Here is a 22680-nt window from a genome sequence, read left to right as displayed (position 1 = left end):
CCGCAGGCCAACGCTCTATCCACTGAGCCAAACCGGTTTCGGCAACTAATTGCATTCTTAACCACACAATTAATTTCCTCACACAGAGGAGTCAAATTCTCTTATTTATAGCTTTAAGGTAAATTTTTCTATCCTACTTAAGATATTCTAATTTGTTTTTGAAAGCAAATGAATACATAAAAAAGCAGAAACACTACTGATGCAATCAGTTAAGAAATAAAGTGCCTATAGCTTCCAATATAAATATTGCTTGATACATTACAGCTAAGTAAAAAAGGCTAACCCAGTCGATATGAAGATTGACTTCAGTATCTAGAATATGGAAAATATGAGACAAGAATATACATTCTATATAAATAATAACAAAAGTGAGGGTATATTCAAATTCCCCTTCAAAAAAAAGAAAGAAAAGCAACTGAAAATATTCCTAAGAAAAATTAAGTAGATTCTGCTTCCTAAGCACCCAGGGATGCTACACAGTAATACCAACATGCAACACCTGAAATGCAGAATCACACTCTGACTGCTGCCCTTCAACTTCTGCATTTAATTTACAATCCTCTGGTGTCTGGCTGATTTCATCTTGCAAAGCAGGAGATATGACATGAGTACCATCTACAGAAGCATTGTCAGACAAGGCATCTAACTTTTCAGGGGATTGAGCTATGTGGAGCGTACTATCTCCTGCCTCTTCAGCAAAATTTGTCCTCTCCTCTGAGTCTTCCAGCTGTTGAACTGAAGTTAAATACTGTTCAAGCAGATTATTATCCTGCTCACTGCTTGAGCTTTCCTTACTCCACTCACCATGTTCTTCGCTAATGTCCGCTACACCTGACTTTCTGCGATGCCTGACTGTGTCAGTGGAATTCCCTGTTATTGAACTTTCAGTGCTTTCTCCGGAACTTTTTTCAAAATCCAAAGAATCCTGCAAACAGTGAACTTCTTCTGTTAGGGAGGAATGAAAACCAGAGTCTGGAAATTCCGGTAAGGATTTCTTTTGAGGAGCTTCATCAGGAGCAACAAACCAGTCCAAATTTTGATCAGAAGAGGGCTCCTGGCTTTGGGGGAATAATGCAGGTTCAGAGGGCACCAGAGTAGTTGATATAGGAGGAGCATCGGTATGCCAGGAACTTAGACGCTGGTCCATAGTCTGTTGCCAAGCTTGCAGAGACCTTACCTATGAACCAAAGGATGTAGTTTCATTATAAAATAAAAGTCATGCCTATTTTATAATTGTCCTTTGAGCTTTATTCCCAACACACATTAAGTTGGTAAATGGAGGCAGCAAAACTGGAGCTAGAAGCATCCTGACTTCCCTTACCCTTTTCAAAGCACCTCTCATCTAAACCAGGCTGGCACAATGGTACACGTCCTTGGCCCAAAGCAATTCTCTTGCTTTTACTGGAAAAACAATCAGAAGTACAACAGCACATGTCTAGCTGACTAAGGGGTCAATATGTACTCAATATACACTGAGGTCCACATAATTAGACAGATTAGAGTCTACTAATATAAGTAGGCTCTCTAATATAAGTAGAGTTTCATTTTAGATATCCATTTGGAATAAGAGTTTAAATATTATCTAACAATATTGTATATACAACTAAAAAATACCCCCAACACCCTGAGTTCTTGGTAATATGACCTTTACATTTTTCAAGTACAATGAAGATGTCAAAATTTTACTATAACATCTACAACAAAAAAAGGTAATATGTAGAATTTTTTAGTTTCCCTTTGACTATCCTCCAAGGTAATCATTGATAGCGGTTTGATATTTATCCTTCCAGACATTTTACTATATATTTTCAAATACAAAGTGAGTTTTAAAAATCAAGTAGAGCATCAAGTTCTGCAATTTGCTGTTTTTCACTGAGCAGCGTTATCTTGGAGATTTTTCCATGTCAGTCCAGTTATTTTTAACTATTCCATAGCATCCCACAGTATCGTTATTATAAAATTTAGTTAAGCACACCCCTAGTAACAGTAATTATAAAACCTTAAAAAGGTTTTTTTGAATTTTACAGTATTAAGACCCTATTACAAGAAATTCTTATATAAAAATATTTCCAAGGAATTATCTTAAAAAATATTTGATGGAATATAATTATAGTAAAATCAACTGTCTGCACTGTCCCTAAAGTGTGCTATTATAAGATTCAAACTTTCTCTCCCAAGAAGTCATGTATCGTTTTAGGACATGCATATTGTAACTATCAAAAATCATGTTAGTCACTTTTCATTCAAATATTACCAAAGGATAAGACAAGATAATTACATAAAACTTCAAATTGGGTTTTTATACCTATGTATTGAAAAGTTATAACAACGTCCCTCAATTTAGTCACTTGCTTCATCTTTATACTTCTTTATCTTCCTGTCAAAATTATAATAATATTTTTCAGATTAAGTAAAATGTAACAAAGACCACGTCCTAGTTCCAAGTTAGTGGCAAAGAGTACAGATTACATCCTTGACCTGGGGAAGGGTGCTTAGTATGCCTAACTGCTCTATGATTACCTAATTAATATACAACTTTTCTTTGTTCACACATTAGGTAAATCAGCAGGAAGGAGTTTACCTGGTTCCAAAGGAATTTGACAGCCTCTTCTTGTACAAAATTTTTAATACGTTCTTCATCTCTTTCTTTTCTTAATCTATAATAATTCAAATTCCATTATTGACACAAGGAAGGGTGCTTTGACTTGCACTTCTTGTAACAACTAATAAGCACATGCACTGCAGACATTAAAAACCAAATAACAGACCTTTTTACTTTTAAAATATCTAAGCTGGAACAAGTTTTAAACTATGACTGAACAAAGAAATCAAATGAGATGGGACTGAAATTCAGATTATATTGGTTCCACAAAGTATTGCCAGTGATGAAAAATACAATATTAAATGGCTCTTTATTTGGCCTCAATTTCCCACCCAAACACAAGAGAGGCATCAGCTGCAGAAAGGAGTTAAGGAATAGGAGAAACACCCTCTAGACTAGCAGGACTAATCCCACCAAACTTCAGTTTGCTCCAGTTCCTCATAAGCTTCTTGCTCTCACCAATAAGCCACCTCCACCTCTTCCCATCACTTCCCCTTACTCATTCAAGTCAGACCCTGGGCTCACTGCCACCCTCTCCATACTTATGCCTATCACACATCTAAGGCTCCCCTAGCTGCCCATTATCTCCCAGACTGTAACCATTATCTTGTTCTGAATCTCTGACCCAATTCCTCACATTCTCTAGCCCCCCAAGCTCTTCTTCTGTGCCATCTGAGACTCCTAAATTGTAAGTAGCCAGCTCCCTTATACAGGATAGTAGGCTTACAGTTGTTCATGAGGAAAATAATACAATAATTAATCAATAATAATACAATAATGAATTCTGTATTTTTGCGTATTCACAATTGTAAGCCTACTTCTGCCCCACCCTGTATAGTCAACCTCTTAGGTGAACTTTTCCTTGACCAAATCAGACACACTTCTGAGGGCACTGTAGCCCTCTCAAGTGGAAGGTATCTTTTTCACTTGTCCATTAGGGTCAGGAGACTACTTCTCACTGATGTGTACAAACTGTTCTTTACCTTCCTCCTTGAGGAACTAAACCTCCCAAACTCTTTTCAAATGTTGATTTCCCATTATCTGCCCCCATTCATTGAAGTCTCAGCACAGTCTTTCTCACTACCCCATTCCCGTCATCATTTGTGGAGACCTCAACATTCCCATGGATGCTCTAAGAATAATCCACCCTCATCACTCCTTCTCATTGTCTCACTAGTCCCAGTCATTTATTTTGACTACACCATTTTAAAAAAATGGTTGAAAGTACCCACACAAACCACTACCTCCCATCTTCCCAGTTCACCTGCTCTTCCACCCCAGTGCAACAATCTAGACATCTAATCTTCACCTAGACCTGGTTCATAGGTGGATGCTCAACCACTGAACCACGCCAGCCGGGCTCTTACCTCGTTTAAATGCCAAGACCCATCATTATAATAATCATCCCCAAATACCTTCGACTCCTTGCCCTTCCCTCTTTCCCCTTCCATACACACCTAGGAAAAATCATTCCTGTATGGACCAAAGTAACCACCCCCATCAGAATAGAACAGCCGAGAACTGATGAAAATCATACAACCTGACCTATTGTTTTAAGTTTTCCTCACACTGTCCAGCAATTCTCCTCCATTCCCCTTATAAGTTCATTTTTAAAACGAATACCTCACACCTCACACCTCTCTCCATAAACCTCCAACACCCTCACTCCTCTCTTCATTTTTAAATGTTGACCACATCTTATACATCACGATTCAAGAAGGAGAGGCATCCATCACACAGGACTTGCCTATTCCTCAGCATCAAACCTATACCGTCTATCTGCTCCAGCCTCGGCCCACTCCCTCTACTTGCACACTGGATCCCTTCCTCTCTAATCTTTTCCAAAACTTCAAGCCTGCATGTCTTTCTTTCCTCTGCACCGTCAGTTCTTCCCTCTCTATCGAATCATTTCCATCAATACATAAACATGCTCTTTATCTCCTATCTTTAATTTTTTCCCCTTAACTCCATATTCTCCTCCAGCTCTTCTCTTCCTCACAGCAACACATCCCAAAAGAGTTAGCTACACTTACTTTTTACCTCTCTTTCACTCTCAACCTATTCCAAACTGCTATCATCCCACAATGCCACCAAAGCTGTTCTTCAGAACCTCACTGGGCAAAAAAGGTTAATTCAGCAGCCTGGGGTGTTCAAACTCTATGTATTCTAAAGACAAAAGCGCCCTTGATTGGCTCCCAGGAGGTAACCTGTAAGCCCTTGGAACCTAAGCCCTTGGAATGTCCCATCTGGTAAGAGTATCTGTATACATAGGTGGGACTTTGAACTAAACCAAATAGTTTATGCTGACGCTGTGCTTTCTAGTGAATAAGTGTTTTGTTTTTTAAGTTTTACTTATTGATTTGAGAGAGAGAGAGAGAAGAGAGAAACATCAGTTTGTTGTTCCACTTACTTATGCACTCACTGGTTGATTCTCATAATGTACCCTGACTGGAGATCGAACTCACAACCTTGGCGTATTGGGACAACACTCTAGTCAACTGAACTACCTGGCCAGGGCTGGTGAGTAAGTGTTTTTGCTCACCCTGTATCAGTCTGAATAGTGAAGGTCAGTCACTGTCTATGTGACTAACCCCTAATAAAAACCCTGGGTATGAAGACTTGAGAGTGACTTCCCTGGTTGGCAGTGCTTCCCAGGTATTGTCACACATCACTGCTGGGAGAGTTAAGCCCTACCTGTACAACTCCACCAGGAGAGGACACCGAGAAGCTGGTGCCAGGTCTCTCCTGGACTCTGCCCCATCCATCTTTCTCCTATGCTGACCTTAATGTGTATCCTATCCTTTCATTATAATAAACCATAATCACGAACAGGATAGCTTTCCAGAGTCCTTTTAGCAAATCACCAAACCTGAAGATCATCTTGGAGCCCCAACACAGCCATCAATAACCCCCGCTTCTCAATCTAATGTACACTTCTCTATCCTCCCTACAGCACCTCTCTTCTCTCCCAACACATTTCCCTGTTGGAGCTGGGACACACTCCAGTGGTTTTTTTCCCACTCTGGCTGTTCCTTCTCAGTCTCATTTACTGCCTTCTCCTCTCCCACCTGATACTATTAATAGATATTGCTGGCTAGAATACTAAGACTCAAAATAAATTTTGAAATCCTAATTTTTCTGAGTTAGCAGTCAATAAAACAAATGAGCCATGGAATTAAGGCATAATTCCTACCATTGCCCCAGTATTTTAATCCCTTTTAAATTCCTGCTCTTTTAATTCTCAGGTCACCTAGTTAGTTCTATGCAGGCTTTCTCATCTTCTCATTTTTATACTTATCCAGTTTTTCTACATTTTCTGTACCTTTTTGTGTTTAGGTTTAGAGATGCCTTATAAGGCATGTATTCACTCAACATTACTGCTATGCTGCTTCTATGTACCGACATGGAGATGCATGTGACAGTGTCTGCCCTCAAGATGCTTTCAGTGTACTGTAGGAGACAAGTTAGCCAAGTGTGCAAGGTGGTATGAATGTGTCCTGAGCACAACACTGATTCAGTGTTCCAAATCAGCTCTAAGAATGACGCCCCTAAACCAACAAAACAGCACCTGACAGGACTTTTGACTCACCTCCTTACTTCATCGGTGAGGCAAACAATGTGCTCCTGCATTCTGCGCAGGCGGATTTCATAGCGCACGCCTTTAGCTTGAGGGCTATAGTTCCTGGCATAAAAGCCCCGCCAACAGGCCTGCAGTGTGGTGGCTGCTTCATTCAGTTTCTGAAGGGCAACTTGATCTCGTCCCAAAGCAACAGAGCTCTGGGGGAAAGCCCCGCAAGGAAGCTCTTCTGAAGCAGTTTCAGATATGGTTTCTTTTCTGTCTGGTTTTGTATGTAAGACACTGTGTCCAACTGGCTCAGGAGAAGATAAAAGGCTGTGCATGTCAACTTTCGAGAGAGCACTGACTACTGCTAGCTCAGGGCAAGGTACCAGCCCATCTTTCTCACTGACCTCTGCACTGACTGCACTTTTCATCATTTGAACAGAATTCTCATTTGTAGCCCACAAAGCTTTTTCCTCTTCTTTACCCAATTCCTGGTCTTCCTGCCCTTTCACAGAGTCATTTGTACCATCTTCTAGGCCCAAGTCAATGCCTTGTAGCCGCAGCTCAACTGTAGGTGATACTGGGGAGAGTCCTGATGCAACCGGCATAAAAGTAGACTCTGAAGAGAGAAGACTACAGTTCAACTTGTCCTCATCTGTCTGTATGTCTTCCAGGTGAAGGTCATTTCGAGAATACTTTGTAGTGTGTAGAGAGGCTGGAAAGTTACTCCTAACGGCATATAATTGATCATCATTACTGCTTATCCCAACCCAAGAATTTACTTGGATGACGGGGTCTAAAAGAATCAACAAAGTATCATTTAAACCACTACATATGTAAAGTTTTTGTTTTTTTAAATTTCAGCTCCATCAAGGTGTAATTGACATACAAAATTGTAAGATATTGTAAGTATATATTGTGGTGATTTAATATATGTATATATTGTGAAAGATTCCTGACATCTGGTTAATTAAAACATCAATCACCTCACATATTATTTGTTTGTGTGAGTTAAGACGTATTTTTTAGTTATATCTTTTTAAGAAAATTTAATCCTTGAAATAGAGTAAAATGCAATAAAATGCCTTCATTGATTCCTCCAATAAGCCTAAAACATCAAACCAAATATTTTTAAGAAAATAAATTCTTTCAATAATTATAAGAATAATCAAAGTATCAGACCAATACAAAAAGTAGCAGTGCTCTGAATTTTTAAAATTAGAAATAAAATATTTATGATATATATATACCTATGTATGAGTGTGTATACATGTATATATAAAATGTAAGATCCAAATGACCACTTAAGTTAAAAACTAATAAAAATTATGAAAATATGCACCTTTTCTGTTTTATGATGCTCAACAGATCAAATAACTTGACGAAAACAGATTAATTACTTTCTTACCGCACTCCTGGACTGTCTGGCAATCTTGAAGGGGGCTTGAATGCTCTGGTGCCTTTGTTTCAGTAGGAGGAAGACAAGACAACTCTTCATTTTGGCTTTGGTTCATTAACTGCCTCTGATGAAACCTAAAAGTCAACAACATCGGATGTGATTTAACAAACACCCAGAAAAGCAAGCTTTTCTGCTTCCTATCAGAAAGGTAGAAGTTTACAATCTTCAAAGTAGATACCTCTAGTCACCACCAAATTACAAAGTCTCATTCGAAAGCACTGGATAGGAAGGGTTAGGGAACTTATTTTTAAATCACACAGACAACTCATATACATACACTTGTACAAACATTTAAGGCAGGATCTCTGATTTAAAAAAAATAAAAGTAACCACTTAATGTTTCTAGCTATATTTCTTTTCTTCTTTTTTGCTCAATCCCCCCCACACCCATCCCTTCCCCCTCTCCCCTCTCCCCTCCCCCTCCAAAGCTGTCTGCCTGCTTTCTTTGCTTGGTAGTTCAGTTAATTCATTAAATTCTACATATGAGTGAAATCATATGATACTTGTCTTTCTCTGACTGGCTTATTTCACTTAGCATAATGTTCTCTAGGTCCATCCATGCTGTTGCAAAGGATAAAATGTTCTTCCTTTTTACGGCATAGTAGTATTACATTGTGTAAATGTACCACAGTTTTTCCATCTACTTGTCTACTAATGGACACTTGGGCTGCTTTAAATCTTGGCTATCTGTACTAATAAAAGGGTAATATGCTAATTAGACCGGGAGACCTTTCGGACATCCTTCCGGACAAGGCCATGGTGGCGGGGCTGAGGCAGAGGAGGTTAGGGGCAATCAGGCCAGGAGGGGAGGGCAGTTGGGGGTGATCAGGCTGGCGGGGGGGGAGGGCAGTTGGGGGCGAGCAGGCAAGCGGGGGGGGGACAGTTGGGGCAAGCAGGCTGGCGGGGAGGGGGGGCAGTTGGGGGTGAGCAGGATGGCAGGCAGAATGGCAGAATGGTTGGGGCAATTGGGCAGACAGGCAGGTGAGCGGTTAAGAGCCAGTGGTCCCGGATTACAAGAGGGATGTCCCAGATTGGAGAGAGTGCAGGCCGGACTGAGGGACAGCGCCCCCCCCCGCGCCACGAATTTTGTGCACCAGGCCACTAGTTGTAAATAATGCTGCAATGAACATACGGGTACATATATTCTTTCAAATTGGTGTTTTGGGTTTCTTTGGATAAATTCCCAGAAGTGGAATCCCTGGGTCATAAGGCCGATCCATTTTTAATTTTTTGAGGTAACTCCATACTGCTTTCCACAGTGGCTGCACCAGTCTGCATTCCCACCAACAGTGCACAAGGGTTTCCTTTTCTCCATATCCTCACTAACACTTGTTGTTAGCTATACTTCTTAATGTATTTAAAAACCCAAAAGGAACAGCTACATTAAAAGAACAGATGCATTTTTTAAAAAATTCCATTCTCCCATACTGCTTGGCTCTCCCCAGGCATGATTAGCAATGCGGCTGCTGTAGAGCAAACTGGACTGCACTGTGTGGTTCAGTTCCCTGCCCGACTGCTGCAGTGACAAGGGGCCAAAACGCTCAGAAATGTGGGCTGTGGCACTGGCCTCAGTCCTACTGACCCCGCAGCAAAGACTCAGAGGTATTTTCACTGTGAATTCATTAGCTGCTATCAACAAGTGGGCTCACCTCTGCTTGCTCAGAATCTTCTCTAGCTTGGCATCCTCTGCTGTTTGAAGACCCAGTGTAGAAGTGAGAGGACAGACCAGAGCTAGATACTGGACAAGCTGGACATGCTGGCCAGGCCGATATGCTCTCCCTTTGCCTTGACTATAGAGCCATTCAGCTTTCAAACTGGAATTGGGGGACATAAAGAGAAGGTGACACCAGGTAGATAGTACTAGTATACAATTTTAAGCAACATGATCTCCCATCTTAATTACCTTTATAGCATTGTTGGATGTTTTTCATAAATAAAACTCACTCAACTTTTAATCGATTCTTCTGATTCACTCCCCTTACTCTTAACATGACTCAAATCTTTTTTCTTGCTTAGGGGCATTTCCATAGATTTGTACTAATGGTTCCAAATATTTCAAAATTATTTTCAAAGAAGCAATACGTATTCCCTCCATTCACTGTTAAACTGAAGTACCCAAATATATTACAGATGACATGTGATAATAGTATTACAGTTATTTTTTGAAGAGCCCTTACCTTTTAGAGATATATACTGAAATATTCACAGATGAAATTATATGTAATCTGAGATCTGCTTAAAAGTAACACAAGAGTGCGTGCACATCCCCAGTGGGAGATGTGCAGGAGGCAGCTGATCGATGTTTCTCTCTCATCGACGTTTCTAACTCTCTATCTCTCTCCCTTCCTCTCTGTAAAAAATCAATAAAATATATAAAAAAAAAAAAAAAAAAAGTAACACAGGAGAAGAGGAATAGGTGAAGTATGTTTAAATGAACAAGGTTGGCCATGAGTTGAAAACCACTGAAGTTTGATATTGGATTTGTGGGAGGTCATTCTATTACTGTTTATTTTTCCACTAGAGTCCCTGTGCACGGATTCGTACATGGGTGGGGTCCCTCCGCCTGGCCAGTGATCAGGGCCAATTGGGGCCCAGCCAGGGGGGGGGACCGCAGGAGGTTGGCCAACCACAGGAGGTTGGCTGTGGGAGCACAGTGACCACCAGGGGGCAGCTCCTGTGTTGAGCATCTGCCCCCTGGTGGTCAGTGTGTCATCATAGCGACTGGTCGACCCGTTGTTCAGTTGACAGGTTGTAAGGGTCACTTAGGCTTTTATATATATAGACACATATTTGAATTGGTTTACTTATTTTTGTTTAACATGCTATTGCCTTAATTTTGCCATTCTTAAACTTGGCCCTCAAATTGAAGTTGAGGTTGGATCATTTTGATATACTTTGTTTCTCTGTTTTTATACAATTAACTAAGCATTGCAGATAGTTTGAAAATCACTTCCAATTCACGACTATTTTCTTGGACCTTCATATCAAGGTATCCACATCATATAAACTGTACTGTCCAAAACTGTCAAGCCACCCAAGGTCTATTATAGACTGAAGAGAAACTGTCCTCTTGATAACTGGTTAAATCCTGCAAAAGAGTCATGGTGCAATACAATATCACAAGTTTAGTTAGCGATCTTCCAGGGTCACAAGAAAGGAAAGACTATTTCCTTCAGTGAGATCCGTCGTATGCCAAGTAGATTAACTCAAGTCAGGTAACCCATTCTTAGTCTAATAAAATGTTTGTTCTATTTCAGGAAAACAGTTAAAATAAAGATCATTCAGAATCTTCATGAAATCTGCTCTAAGTTTCCATAAGTTCTGCCAAGCAAATCCCTTGTTGAAAAGCTCTCCCTCCAAAAAGGTCCACAGCAAATGGCAACTGCCAACTTGAACATAACCAGCAAGCAACACTTCCATGTTGTAGATGGCGTGTAGTCTGGGACGAAGGAGCAACAAAAGTAAAAAGACAAAGAAGGCTCAGGCTCCAGTGCTCCACAGTATAAGTGTGAGAAAAACTATAAACTGTGGAGCATCAGTGAATGTAAAATGTTCTTCTTGCCTTTGCTTTTCATTCATCAAAAACATACCACTATACAAATGTATTAATCCATAAAATTTTCTCCTGGGTAAAAAAACTCCCTGCCAATTAAGATACCATTGCCAACAAAAAGAAAAACAAAATTAACACTCATTCAGCTATAACATGACTTTCAAATCACTGGAATATTATATTTCTCTTGAAATTAAAGGAACAGTTTACATAATATAACAGAAGTAACAACTATTAAAAGAGAAAATTGAAAACAACCTGCTCTTTAAAAAAAAGGGTACTGAATAAAATGATACTGGTATTTGCTTTTAAAATACTCTAACAAGCCATAACCGGTTTGGCTCAGTGGAGAGAGCGTCGGCCTGCGGACTTAAGGGTCCCAGGTTTGATTCCGGTCAAGGGCATGTACCTTGGTTGCGGGCACATCCCCAGTGGGAGGTGTACAGGAGGCAGCTGATCAACGTTTCTCTCTCATTGATGTTTCTAACTCTCTATCCCTCTCCCTTCCTCTCTGTAAAAATCAATAAAATATTAAAAAAATAAATAAATAAAATAAAATATTGTAACAACAAAAGTGGGGGATAGATGAAACAGGATCGGCAAAATGCTGGTAACTCTGGAGGCTGCATGGTGGGTACCGAGATGTTCCTATGTTAGGTACACTCTCTACTTCCCTATATTTTGAATATCTTTTCAAAAAAAAAGAAACATCTCCAAAGTTCTGCTTCCTAACTAGGCTCTGATCTCTAAGCAATAGAAGCGTAGTTGTGTCCTGTAAATAGTAAAACAGATGGAAACAAATTCAGAAAGAAATCCAAATTCTCAGGTGTTATACAAAGGTGCTGGTCTTTCCACAGGTGCCCTTCTCCCACAGAAAGCACTAGCCAAAGCACCACAGGGTGGGTGACTGCTCAGTGACTCTTTCTATGACACACACACTTAAGATGTGGCTACCTGAAGTCATCCAAGAACCTAGGATACTTTTCATGAGGGAGAAAAATTTAATCTGGATGTTTTTAGGAAATAACAGGCTGAGTACATATGAAAACTGAAGTCCTTCTTATCCTCAGGACAATCCCCAAGGTTGACCAGGAGGACGTTTTGAACACTGCGCAGGCTACTCAAAGATTTTTAAGACAATAGTTTTCCCTTAGCCTAATTCCTCCCGCCCCGAATAGCATATTGCCAGAGATACTCTAAAACATGGGAGTACAGTGTAGACTCCAGAGTTGTCTCAGACATCACCTGCAACAGCATTTTCTCACTAGTGTGGCATCAATAACAATCTAGGTTCTTTAGTCTGAATATTTCTATTTACCCATTCTTCTATGGACTGACATTTGGGTCATTTCCCAAATGTTCCAAAGAGCTCCCAATGTTTGAAGCTATTATGAATAGGCTGCTATGAACACGCTTGTACATGTCTTTTGGTAGACAAAGCACCCATTTTTGTAGGATATAGACCAGAAGTTAAATTGTTGGGCTACAGGGAATGTATCTGTATGTTTAGCTTCGGTAAATACTGCCAGTTTTCCAAAGTGATTGAACCACTTACATTCCTAGAACAGTGTATGAGAGTTCCAATTGCTCCACGTACTTACCAACACTTATTTGTGAGTATTGTCCATCTTTTTAATTTCAGCTACTCTGGCGGGAGCTGGTTGATTTAAAGACTCCATAATAACCCGGAAAGATAATAATCTTTCTGGATTATCAAAAAGTCAAAATAGCCCTAGCTGGTTAGGCTCAGTGGTTAGAATGTTGGCTGGTGGACTAAAGGGTCACAGGTTAGATTCTGGTCAAGTGCACGTATGTTGGAGACCGGGTGTAAGCTGACACGGTCCTTGCACCTGAAGGGGCTAGCAAGGCTGGGACCCTTACCCACAGTTTTCCCAGACTTGTTTGGATGGCGGTTATCAGTAGAATGAGAGCAACCTTTGTAGAATGAGAACAGCCTTTCATGGCTTACCAAGAAGTCTGTAACTATTTACTGAGATTTGCTGTACCGAGAATTTGTCCTTCTGCTCTGTCCCTCCCTTAGAGACTAAGAGAAACAAAGAATACACTCCTCTTGACAGACCTCCTATTCAGTGTTTTGTGTATAAAAGGCATTGCGTGGTTAATAAACTTGCTGCAGTTCCTCGATTTGAGCTGTAGTCCTCCCGATCCCGCTCTCCTGTCTTTCTTTCTTTTCTCAATTCCCACCTCCCTACCTCAGCCCGGCTCAACCTGTCAGGCTGGCCCTGACACACGTATCTCGGTTGCAGGCTCAACCTCATGCCCCAGTGAGAGTGTGTGCAGGAGACAACCAATCGATGTCTCTCTCTGTCTCTCCCCCTCCCTTCCACTCTTTCTAAAAAATCAACAGAAAAATATCATCAGGAGAGGATTAACAACAACAAAAAAAGGTCAATACAATGGTTATCTCTAGCAGGGAGGGGAGATTTATGATGGCAGTGGGGCAAAGGAGATCTCTGGAGTGCTGGCTGTTCCATATTCTCAGTGGGGATGATGTGGGTATTTGTAAATATCCTTTTTGAGACTAGACCTGAATTATGAAACTTTGTGTTTTTTTAATCTGGGGAAAAAGAACTCATCTGAGACAGGGTTGTTAGTGTGCTGCCCTCCCCCTCTGCCTCCCTCCAGACTTCAGTGCAGGACCCTCACACAAAGGGAGGCTACCCAAGTGAATGCACTGTTCCCTACTCCCTGGAGTCTCTGAAGTTAAACATTTGTGAAACATTACACAGGAAGTTCAAATTTCCTGAAAGTCACCTATTAAAACCACTTCCACAGTGTAGAAACATAACCTTTGTATTATTATTCACCGACTCAACAAATACTTTGTTTCTTAACACTTGCTTTAGTTCCTTCAAATCACTTCAATCCCTACTCCCTATCCAAAAGTAATGACTTATCATTTATTAAGCACCTAGTGTATGACCAGGTGCTATTTATATCCTTTATCCTCATTACCTTGAAAGTGAGGTAGTATTCCCCACATTTGACAGATGAGAGACTAAGGCTTGGAGAAGCCAAGGGCCCTGCCCAGGCCACACAGCTAATGGGCCGCAGGGAATGATGTGATGAAGCCTTCTCTTGTCTCTCTTCACCAGGACTCATCTCCCTTCCAGGTCTCTCTTTATGCCAGACTCTCATTTCTAACCATCTCTCCATGCTGCCTCCCACATGTGAAAATGTTGTCTACTCCCACAGAAAAATCCAACAACTACTTTCGCTTAAAGAAAGATCTGGAGAAGATAATCCAAGTAAATCCATATTCCAGCTTTAGAACTACCCACAGTTTGAAACAAAATAAGGTTCATGAGTACATGGCCACACCTTTTGGTAGGCAAACTAGACTTGACATATGTCCCCGACCCCGCACCAGCACCACCACTGTGTAGCTCCTGGTTGCTATTCCTCTCTGCCCCTCGCCCGATTCAGCAACTAGACGAAACTGCAGGGAAAAGAAAAGGAAAACCCTGTGATCTGCCACTCATCCCCTCATTAGGAAACCCCTCAAGGGCCTGCTGCCAGTCTCCAGGACAGAAGGGCAAAAAAAGGTGAGGAAGAATGTATGTGCTGAGTCTATAAATGCATGTACATATGCATTGAGAGGAGGAAGTGAAATGAGGCACAGAGATGAGAATAAACTCATTTCAGTTCTCACAATCCCCTCTAACTCCAACCACTTTGCCCACATCCTAGTTCCTTACCTCCCTTAAGCCTCTAATTCCACTGATCATGTGCCACTGTCCAAAAGACCCCACAGGGCAGGGTCCCAACTCCAAGGTGCGAAAGCCATCAACGATCTACAGATGAGGGAGTCCTCATTTCTACTGCTTCACAGGTAGGAAAAGGGGAGGACCAATCAGCATGTCTGCTACCAGCTCCAAATTGGAACTCTGCATACATTTTCCCACAGAGTCTCTGTTATAAAGGGTAGTTGGGTCCTAAGTTATTCTTAATACTGCCTTACATATCTGGTGAATTGCAAGCTTTTGTGGGACTGATCTGAGACCCAACATCTGGAACTGAAATTCTTTTTTAGGAAAAATAGAAAATCCTAAGCGAGCAGCACAGAGTCTGCTATATGACTGCACTAAGGATCTTCATTTCAAATGCACATTTAAAGAAATATTCAGTTTATTAATCTGTCGAAAGCTAGAAATGGTCTTTTTAGTAACTTGCATAGTAAATGTGATGTTAAAAAGGTTATGTTCACCTTTCTTTCTGAGAAATCACATATCCATCCAGGACTCTGAGGTTTAAGCACCAGCTGACGATGTACGGCCGATAGTCGAACCCTGGAATGGAAGGCGTTGCCATCACACAAGGATTGCTCATGATCGACAACTGTTCCAATTCAGTTAAGGATGCCAAAAAAGAGATCTGGAACAAAGGATATGTCTGTTGAACAAATTGGACTATTCAGTGTCAAGCGCAAGGCTTTCGTGATTACACATCTTTGGCAATTTGAGAATGTAACAATTCCCCTCTTGTTCTGAAAAGCGACAAGTAACACTCTTATATTATCCACCGACTTCCAAATTCCAACGATATGGCCATCTGCCCTTGCTGCACAATGTCGCTTAGAAAACATCAGCACTGCTTCCCAGCAAAGACAACTGAAAACCTAATAGCAGCCAGAGGAAGGTGCACAGTGTGCCTTAAGCTCTTTAGTGTAGATGTCCCTCTACCTCCAATCACTTACAAATGGAATAACTGCACATTACATATGAAATTATGCCTTCATGATCCACTGACATTAAGAAAAAAATGGAAGGAAAAATAATGGTCAGCTTGAGCCAGTGTTTCATCTTGATGCAGTTTCTTCCAAGAGGCTCACAGTCCAACAGTGAGCTCACAACTTTCTCCTGTGTTTCTCCTCCTTTCTCACAACTTTGCAGCTTCTTGGTTTCCAGAGAACACCCTCAAATTTTACCTCATTTAAGTCACGAATTCCATTTTCCGCCAAAGAAAGGATAGCAAGACTTCTCGGTAGATAAGCCGGTACCATTCTAAGAGAGGTGATGATGTTTCCATGTAAAAGCAGGGTCTTAAAAGTAAAAACAACATGACTTACAAATGAAAAGATTATAAATGAATGGGTCTATTTTGACAAAAACCAAAATGGTATGTGTGAAAACAGGGACCTATTTTATTATACATCTCATAGCACACAAATCAAAGACTTAATGGTAGAAGAGTCATGGGTTGTCGTCTGGTCCTCTCTCTTTTCTTGTCCACATTCTAAGCCTAAGAAAGTTTACAGACTTGTCCAAGAACACATGCTAGTTGTAGCAACTAGCATTTCATGAAATTTAGTTTATTAAAACTTGAGCAATTTCCAACAAACGGTTCATTACTTTTTAAAACATCAATATAGAGGTTGAGAAAGAAACAGAAAGAAAACACTTCTAAACAACCATGTATAAAGCAAATTTTCCAAAAGAGAAGGAGGAAGGGAGAAAGAAAGGGAGGGAGGAAGAGCGGAAGGGAGGGAGGAGGAGAGGAAGGGAGAAAGGGAGGGAGGGAACACACAATCCATAATTTGCTCTAATTCCCCTGATGATGTGCCAGCGTCCAAAAGACCCCATCAGGCAGGGAACCCAACTCCAAGGTGCAAAAACTATCCATGATCTAGAGATGAGAGAGTCCTCATTCCTACTGCTTCAGGAAAAAGGGAGGACCAATCAGCATGTCTGCTACCAGCTCCAAACTGGAACTCTGCATGCATTTTCCCACAGAGTCTCTGTATTCTCTTGGAAACTAAAAGCTTGATCAAACTAGCATATGCTACTCGCAGATGAAGCTGACTCAAGGTCAGCAACAATGCGGAACCAAAATCTCTCTGAACACCCAGATTCTAATAAGATAATCATGCCTCCATTTCAGGAAAAAAAAAAAAGTTTAATCATCTTCAGTTCATTTGAATTCTCTTAGTATCTGACTAAATCAAATTGTTTAGAATAACTACTTCATGTTCTGCTAAAGATGTGGGGAAAGCTGAGCTAATAGCACTTCTTCTAAAGCTTAATGAGTTCATCTAATATTAATATCCAATGAAGCAAAAATATGGAAAATGCCTACATATGTCTTTTGAAGCTGTGAGTTCAACTGTTACTTATTTGGTTGCATGATACATTTTCCTCCATAAAATGTGCTATATGGTACAGGTTTATTTTTTAAAATTAAAGTGAAGATAATTTTGATAACTTAATAATACCTGTTACTAAAAAACAACAGCAATTCCGAGCGTCAAGAACACAGGCTCATGTTCAGGAATAATTATGCTCAACCTTGCCAATATGCTATGTACTTACTGCAAAGCTGCTAGCAGGCTGGTTAGACATGAAGGGAATTTCATTTTGAAGGATAGTAAATTAAGAATTAACCTTAATTACAATTACCAGTTTTAATTACATCAGTTATAGACACTAAAAACAAAAAGTTTCACACTGTAATAGAATTTTTATTGTAATGAACACAGTCTGTTCTTCATATGTAGCAGGCTGCTTTAAAGTCAAACAGATAACTCTCTATTGGTAATTTTAGTAAAAAATTTCAGAAATGACAGTCAGAACACACACTTACCTTCAGTGATACCAACTTAGATATATCACCTATCTGGGGTAAGTTATTGTCTGATAAATCGAGGTGCTGTAGAGCTGTGCAGCTATTGATTTGCTCCATGGCCTAGCACAAGAAAATTATTATGTCAGTTCACGCAAACAAAATCAAAATAAAGCAACTTCCTTGGTTTCTTGTAGCTGAGTCTCCTGCCTCCTCTGCTTATTTGTTTATTTATTTATTTATTTTTAAAAATATATTTTTTATTGATTTCAGAGAGGAAGGGAGAAGGAGAGATAGAAACATCAATGATGAGAGAGAATCATCGATCAGCTGCCTCCTGCATGCACCCTCCTGGGGATTGAGCCCCCAACCCGGGCACTGGAATCAAACCTGGGACCCTTCAGTCCACAGGCCAATGCTATTTCCACTGAACCAAACCAGCTAGGGCTCCTCTGCTTATTATTGGAAGCAGAGGAGTGGTGCTTAGCAAGAAAAAGAGAAAGCAGTGCTAATGGAATTTGGCAAAATGTTATGGAGCAAGCTTCCACCTTCATTATTGCTCTCAGAGTAGAGGATCATATCATCCCAGATATCCAGAACTTAAAGAAACCATAGTGATGTCACATGATAGCTGGGAGGGCAAGGACTTTACAAGTTAAGAGGGGAGCCAAACTCCCTGGATTCAAATCCTGACTGTAATCCTGGCTGTGTGACCTCAGGCAAGTTACTTCTCTACTCTTTGGTTTCCTCATCGATATAATGGGCATAATGACACTACCTACCTCATAGGCTGTCATGAGACTGAGTTAATACAGTTAAGCTGCTTAGAATAGTACCTAGGCTAAATTAATTGTTCAATAAAAGTCAGCTGTTAATAATATCATTTAACCCAGTCCCCTCATCTAGCATATCAAAAAGTAAGACACAGAGATATTTATTAACTTGCCCAAAATTATAGAGCTCCTAAGTGGTGGAAGCAGGATTAGAATCCAGAACCCCACTTTTAAAACTGTATATTCTCCACTATACCATTAAAAATTTACTTAAAGCTTAATGAAGCGTAATATAGTCTTTATCCTAACATTTCATTCTGTTTGATCCATTTTTCTAAGTATAAAATAGATGCCTTGTTCACATTTAAAAGAATATTCTACTGTGTTATGTGTTTCAAAATGAGATACTTTTAGTTTACGTTAACTGAAATTATCCCTGCAGTGTGAGTGGGCACTTTCATTTTTTTTTTACTCTATTCATTTCTAAACTGCTTGAATTTATTTTTTACAGTGAATACTTTTGTAAATTGAAAAAACCTCAAACATAATTACTTAAAAAAACCACAAAACAAAACAGCCCAGTTCACCTTGAGATTATTTCCTGCCAAGTTCAGCCACTCCAAATGTACTAGTTCCTTTAGCCCTTCCACATAGCCAATGCTATTATGAGGCAAATTTAACACCCGGAGTTGGGTCAGTTTGGCCACGCCCATCATCCGTACCAGCCGATTGTTAGCCACTGACAACTGTGGAAAGGAAACATATCATTACTCTTCGGAATAAAATATGTAGATTATTTTCACATTAGGGTGCTTAAAAAGATTTGTTTATGTGGCCAAACATGTCCAAATATATAAACCCAATCTGTACTTTTCACATATGCTGTTTAGGTATATATTCTAGAGTAACTATTAGTTTGTTGGTGCTGCTGCTGCTACTTCTAAGCAATGGAAAATACACATAACCCTCAGCAATAACATCTCTTCCAATTACTAAAGGGAAAACACTGTCAACACAGCAACTACTTGAGAATACAAGCTCCACAGAATGCAGTCCTTAAACTGTCTCAGTCAAAATCTAGAACAGTGCCAGACATATACGGGGCACCCAATTACATTTGTTGAATGAATGAACCCTTTACCCCTATCATGAGGTAAAAGGCTATCTTAACACAATATTTTGCTAACATAAAATGTTGGCTTTTTAAAAACAAACGCCTCTTTTTCTAGTCCACCCTAAATGTAGCACATAGGTGTTCATCTTCAGGAGAAACTGTCATGTAAAGATTTAGGGCAACATTTACTACTTTCCAAGCCTGCACAGTTACTTTTTGCTTGGTTATTTTATTAGATATAATAAACTGGTTCTAATATAACTATTTCCCCAGATACAATACCTACCTGTATTAATCGACTGCATTTCTCAAGATTTTCCAATTTGATAATCTGATTTTTATCCAAAATCAAAGTATGAATGTCAGCTTCACAGGGTAAGTTTGCACTTAATTTCTGTAGCCCCTTCCCTGACCAATTGACCACTAATCCTAGAAAAGAGAAAGGAAACTATTAGAAAACACAAATATTACCCCTGAGCACAGGGATGGAAAATATATATATATGTATATATATATGCCTAAGCAATCAAACGATGACCGGTCGACCAGTTGTTATGTTGCTCAACACAGGAGCTGCCCCCTGGTGGTCAGTGCACTCCCACAGCCAACCTCCTGCAGTCCCTCCCCACCCCCCATTGGCCCTGATCGAAGGCCAGGCCAAGGGACCCCACCCGTGCATGAATTTGTGCACTGGGTCGCTAGTTATACTAATAAAATCCCATGCAGAGTTACAAAACACTAGAGCACAATAATTATCAAGATTTTAAAATGAAAGCAATAAAGTTTTAAAGGACCACAGATTGAAATTATTCACTTGTTCTCAGAAATATCAAATTACACCAAGATCTGTGTTATTCTACTCAACTTCTATGATGAAATACTTTCGAATTCTTCACATTTAAACATAAACTAGTATTTCCACATTCTGTGGCTAAGTAATGATAGTATTTTTAAGTGGAACTCATCTTTTGCTAGAGATTAACGTGCATACAGTCTAACTACCAGTATATCCTATAGCAGTGATGGCGAATCTATGACATGCGTGTCAGAGGTGACACTTGAACTCATTTTTTTGGTCGATTTTTCTTTGTTAAATGGCATTTAAATATATCAAATAAATATAAAAAAATATAAGTCTTTGTTTTACTATGGTGGCAAATATCAAAAAATTTCTATATGTGACATGGCACCAGAGTTAAGTTAGGGTTTTTCAAAATGCTGACACGCCAAGCTCAAAAGGTTTGCCATCACTGTCCTATAGTGTCCCAAATCAAAGTATATACTTCAGTTAATTTATCCACCAAATGGGAATAATGCCCCTAATTCATTAAATTAAGGGGGGGGGGGATGAAAAGAGAGCACTTAGCCCCATCCCTAGCACACAGCACTCACTAAAGTAATTCGGTACAAAAGACGTTCAAATTCCGGCTCCACTACTTCACCATTGTGGTGTCTTGGGCAAGTTACTGATCTCTTTGGGGCTCACTTTTCTAATCTGTAAGATAGATTTGATAATAATACCTGCCTTATCATGGTGTATACGGAGAAAACAAGATGATGTAAAATACAATAAAAAAGCAATGGAAACGTCTTCTAGCTCACATAAAAGTGCTCTATAAATGTTAATTGTTCCTACTCTAAGTTGCCTTGGGAGGGCTGGGGAGGTGGAGTTTTTGAGAAGCAGATATCAGAGGGAGGCGGGGCCCTGAGAAACTGCCAATTTCACAATTATACCCAAATTAAGACTACGGAGGGAAATAATTATTCGAGAACGCGCTCCTGAAGAGATGCAATGCTTTCCCATTATCTAATGGCTTCTAGCATTTGGGGTTGGGGGCTGGAGGGAGTCATGGGATTTTGAGAATTTGGAGCAAGCTGTGTACTGTGTCCCAGGAAAACGCACAGCTTTTGCACACAATTCCGAGGAGTCCACAGACTGCTTAGAACCATCGATTGCTCCCCTGCCCCCCAAAATATAATGAGCCCCTGTTCTAAGCCGTGGAGGAAGGCTCCACTCCACAGCCGGGCCCTCAAACTGACGGCACAGCCGAGCCTCAGAACTGGAAGAGCTGTAACCAAAACAAAGGAGCTCGGTTCCCGCGGCTCCCGGTCACAGACGCACTCGCGCCCCGCGCCCCGCCGGGCAGCGACCAAACACGGCCCGCGGGTCCCGTCGGCAGAAGCAGGGGTGCAGAACTGTAGGTTCTGGATCACCGCCAGATTTTATCAGAGCCACCGGACACTTCCAAGAAAGGGTTCAACGTCTAGGGAGCTGTGCTCGATAGAGGGTGTCCCGAATGTTCTAGAACCGAGGGAAAGGGGGACAGTAACGTGAGAGCGGGAGATCCTGCAGTTTTCACTTGGGCACCCAGGACTCAAAGTAAACACCCTAGAAAGGTCACCGCAGTCCGAAACCCACCACCCAAGTAGACTAAGGAGCGCGGGATCCGGGATGCCGGCGCGCAATGAGCCTTGGGGGCTGTAGTCCCCCGCCCGGGCCTTGCCTCTGCCTTGCAGAGCTAGGCAGAGCACGGGAACTACAACTCCCAGAGGGCAGCGCGCCTCAGCGATGTCCACAGGCTCCCATCAAAAGAACTGGTCCAGAACTGCACTCCTAAACCCATGCTTCTTTTCTCTACCAGGTAATTATTTACTTCAGTTCCACAGAGTAAGGCTTAGGACTCAGGGGTGAGGATCGCCTTACCTTCTCCAGGAGGCAAAGCCGCGTCCACACGCGCTGCCGCCATACTTCCCGCTTGCTAATAACCTCAAGCAACCGTCCTCCAGCGGCTCCACTTGTAGTCGGGCGGAGGGGCGAGAAACTACAGCTCCCAGAATGCACGGCGCTCAGACGGCCCAATTGGCTGCCTACACCTGATGCTGAAAACCCCGGATTAGAATCTGAGCTGCAGAGAGTTTAGGAACCCTGGTCAACTCCCTTATTCAGGTGAGCAAACTTTATCGTTAGATGATCATTTTACTCCCTTTTGTAGGTATTTGCGAAATTTGACACTTTTACTGTCGGGCTGATTAGATGA

General features: G+C 40.8%; 1 protein-coding gene across 1 annotated transcript; it reads right to left on the bottom strand.

Moving 5' to 3' along the window:
• Positions 1–43: 43 nt before the first annotated feature.
• Positions 44–22433, bottom strand: CEP97 (centrosomal protein 97). The gene is made up of 11 exons (XM_070406114.1): positions 22347–22433; positions 19929–20071; positions 19116–19274; positions 17777–17878; positions 16125–16238; positions 15405–15571; positions 9273–9437; positions 7573–7697; positions 6192–6960; positions 2582–2657; positions 44–1177 (listed from the first exon to the last, which is right to left on the bottom strand). Exons 1-11 carry the CDS (start codon positions 22387–22389, stop codon positions 473–475), a joined length of 2568 nt encoding a protein of 855 aa, XP_070262215.1. The 5' UTR covers positions 22390–22433; the 3' UTR covers positions 44–472.
• Positions 22434–22680: the final 247 nt, after the last annotated feature.

The sequence above is a fragment of the Myotis yumanensis genome, unplaced genomic scaffold, assembly GCF_028538775.1.
Source record: "Myotis yumanensis isolate MYYU_CA2020_CCGP unplaced genomic scaffold, mMyoYum1.0.hap1 SCAF_2, whole genome shotgun sequence".
In the NCBI taxonomy this organism is placed as follows: Eukaryota; Metazoa; Chordata; class Mammalia; order Chiroptera; family Vespertilionidae; genus Myotis; species Myotis yumanensis.
Note: the sequence above shows the minus strand (reverse complement) of the source record. Positions and strands in the feature narration are given on the sequence as shown.

What these genes read in the sequence shown, in the direction of transcription:
- CEP97 (XM_070406114.1), bottom strand. Translation starts at nt 22,389, where the DNA reads ATGGCGGCAGCGCGTGTGGACGCGGCTTTGCCTCCTGGAGAAG. An exon ending in AATGCAGTCGATTAATACAG is followed by an intron (nt 19,275 to 19,928) that starts GTAGGTATTGTA and finishes TCCTTTCCACAG; the next exon opens with TTGTCAGTGGCTAACAATCG. An exon ending in TGGCAGGAAATAATCTCAAG is followed by an intron (nt 17,879 to 19,115) that starts GTGAACTGGGCT and finishes TTCTTGTGCTAG; the next exon opens with GCCATGGAGCAAATCAATAG.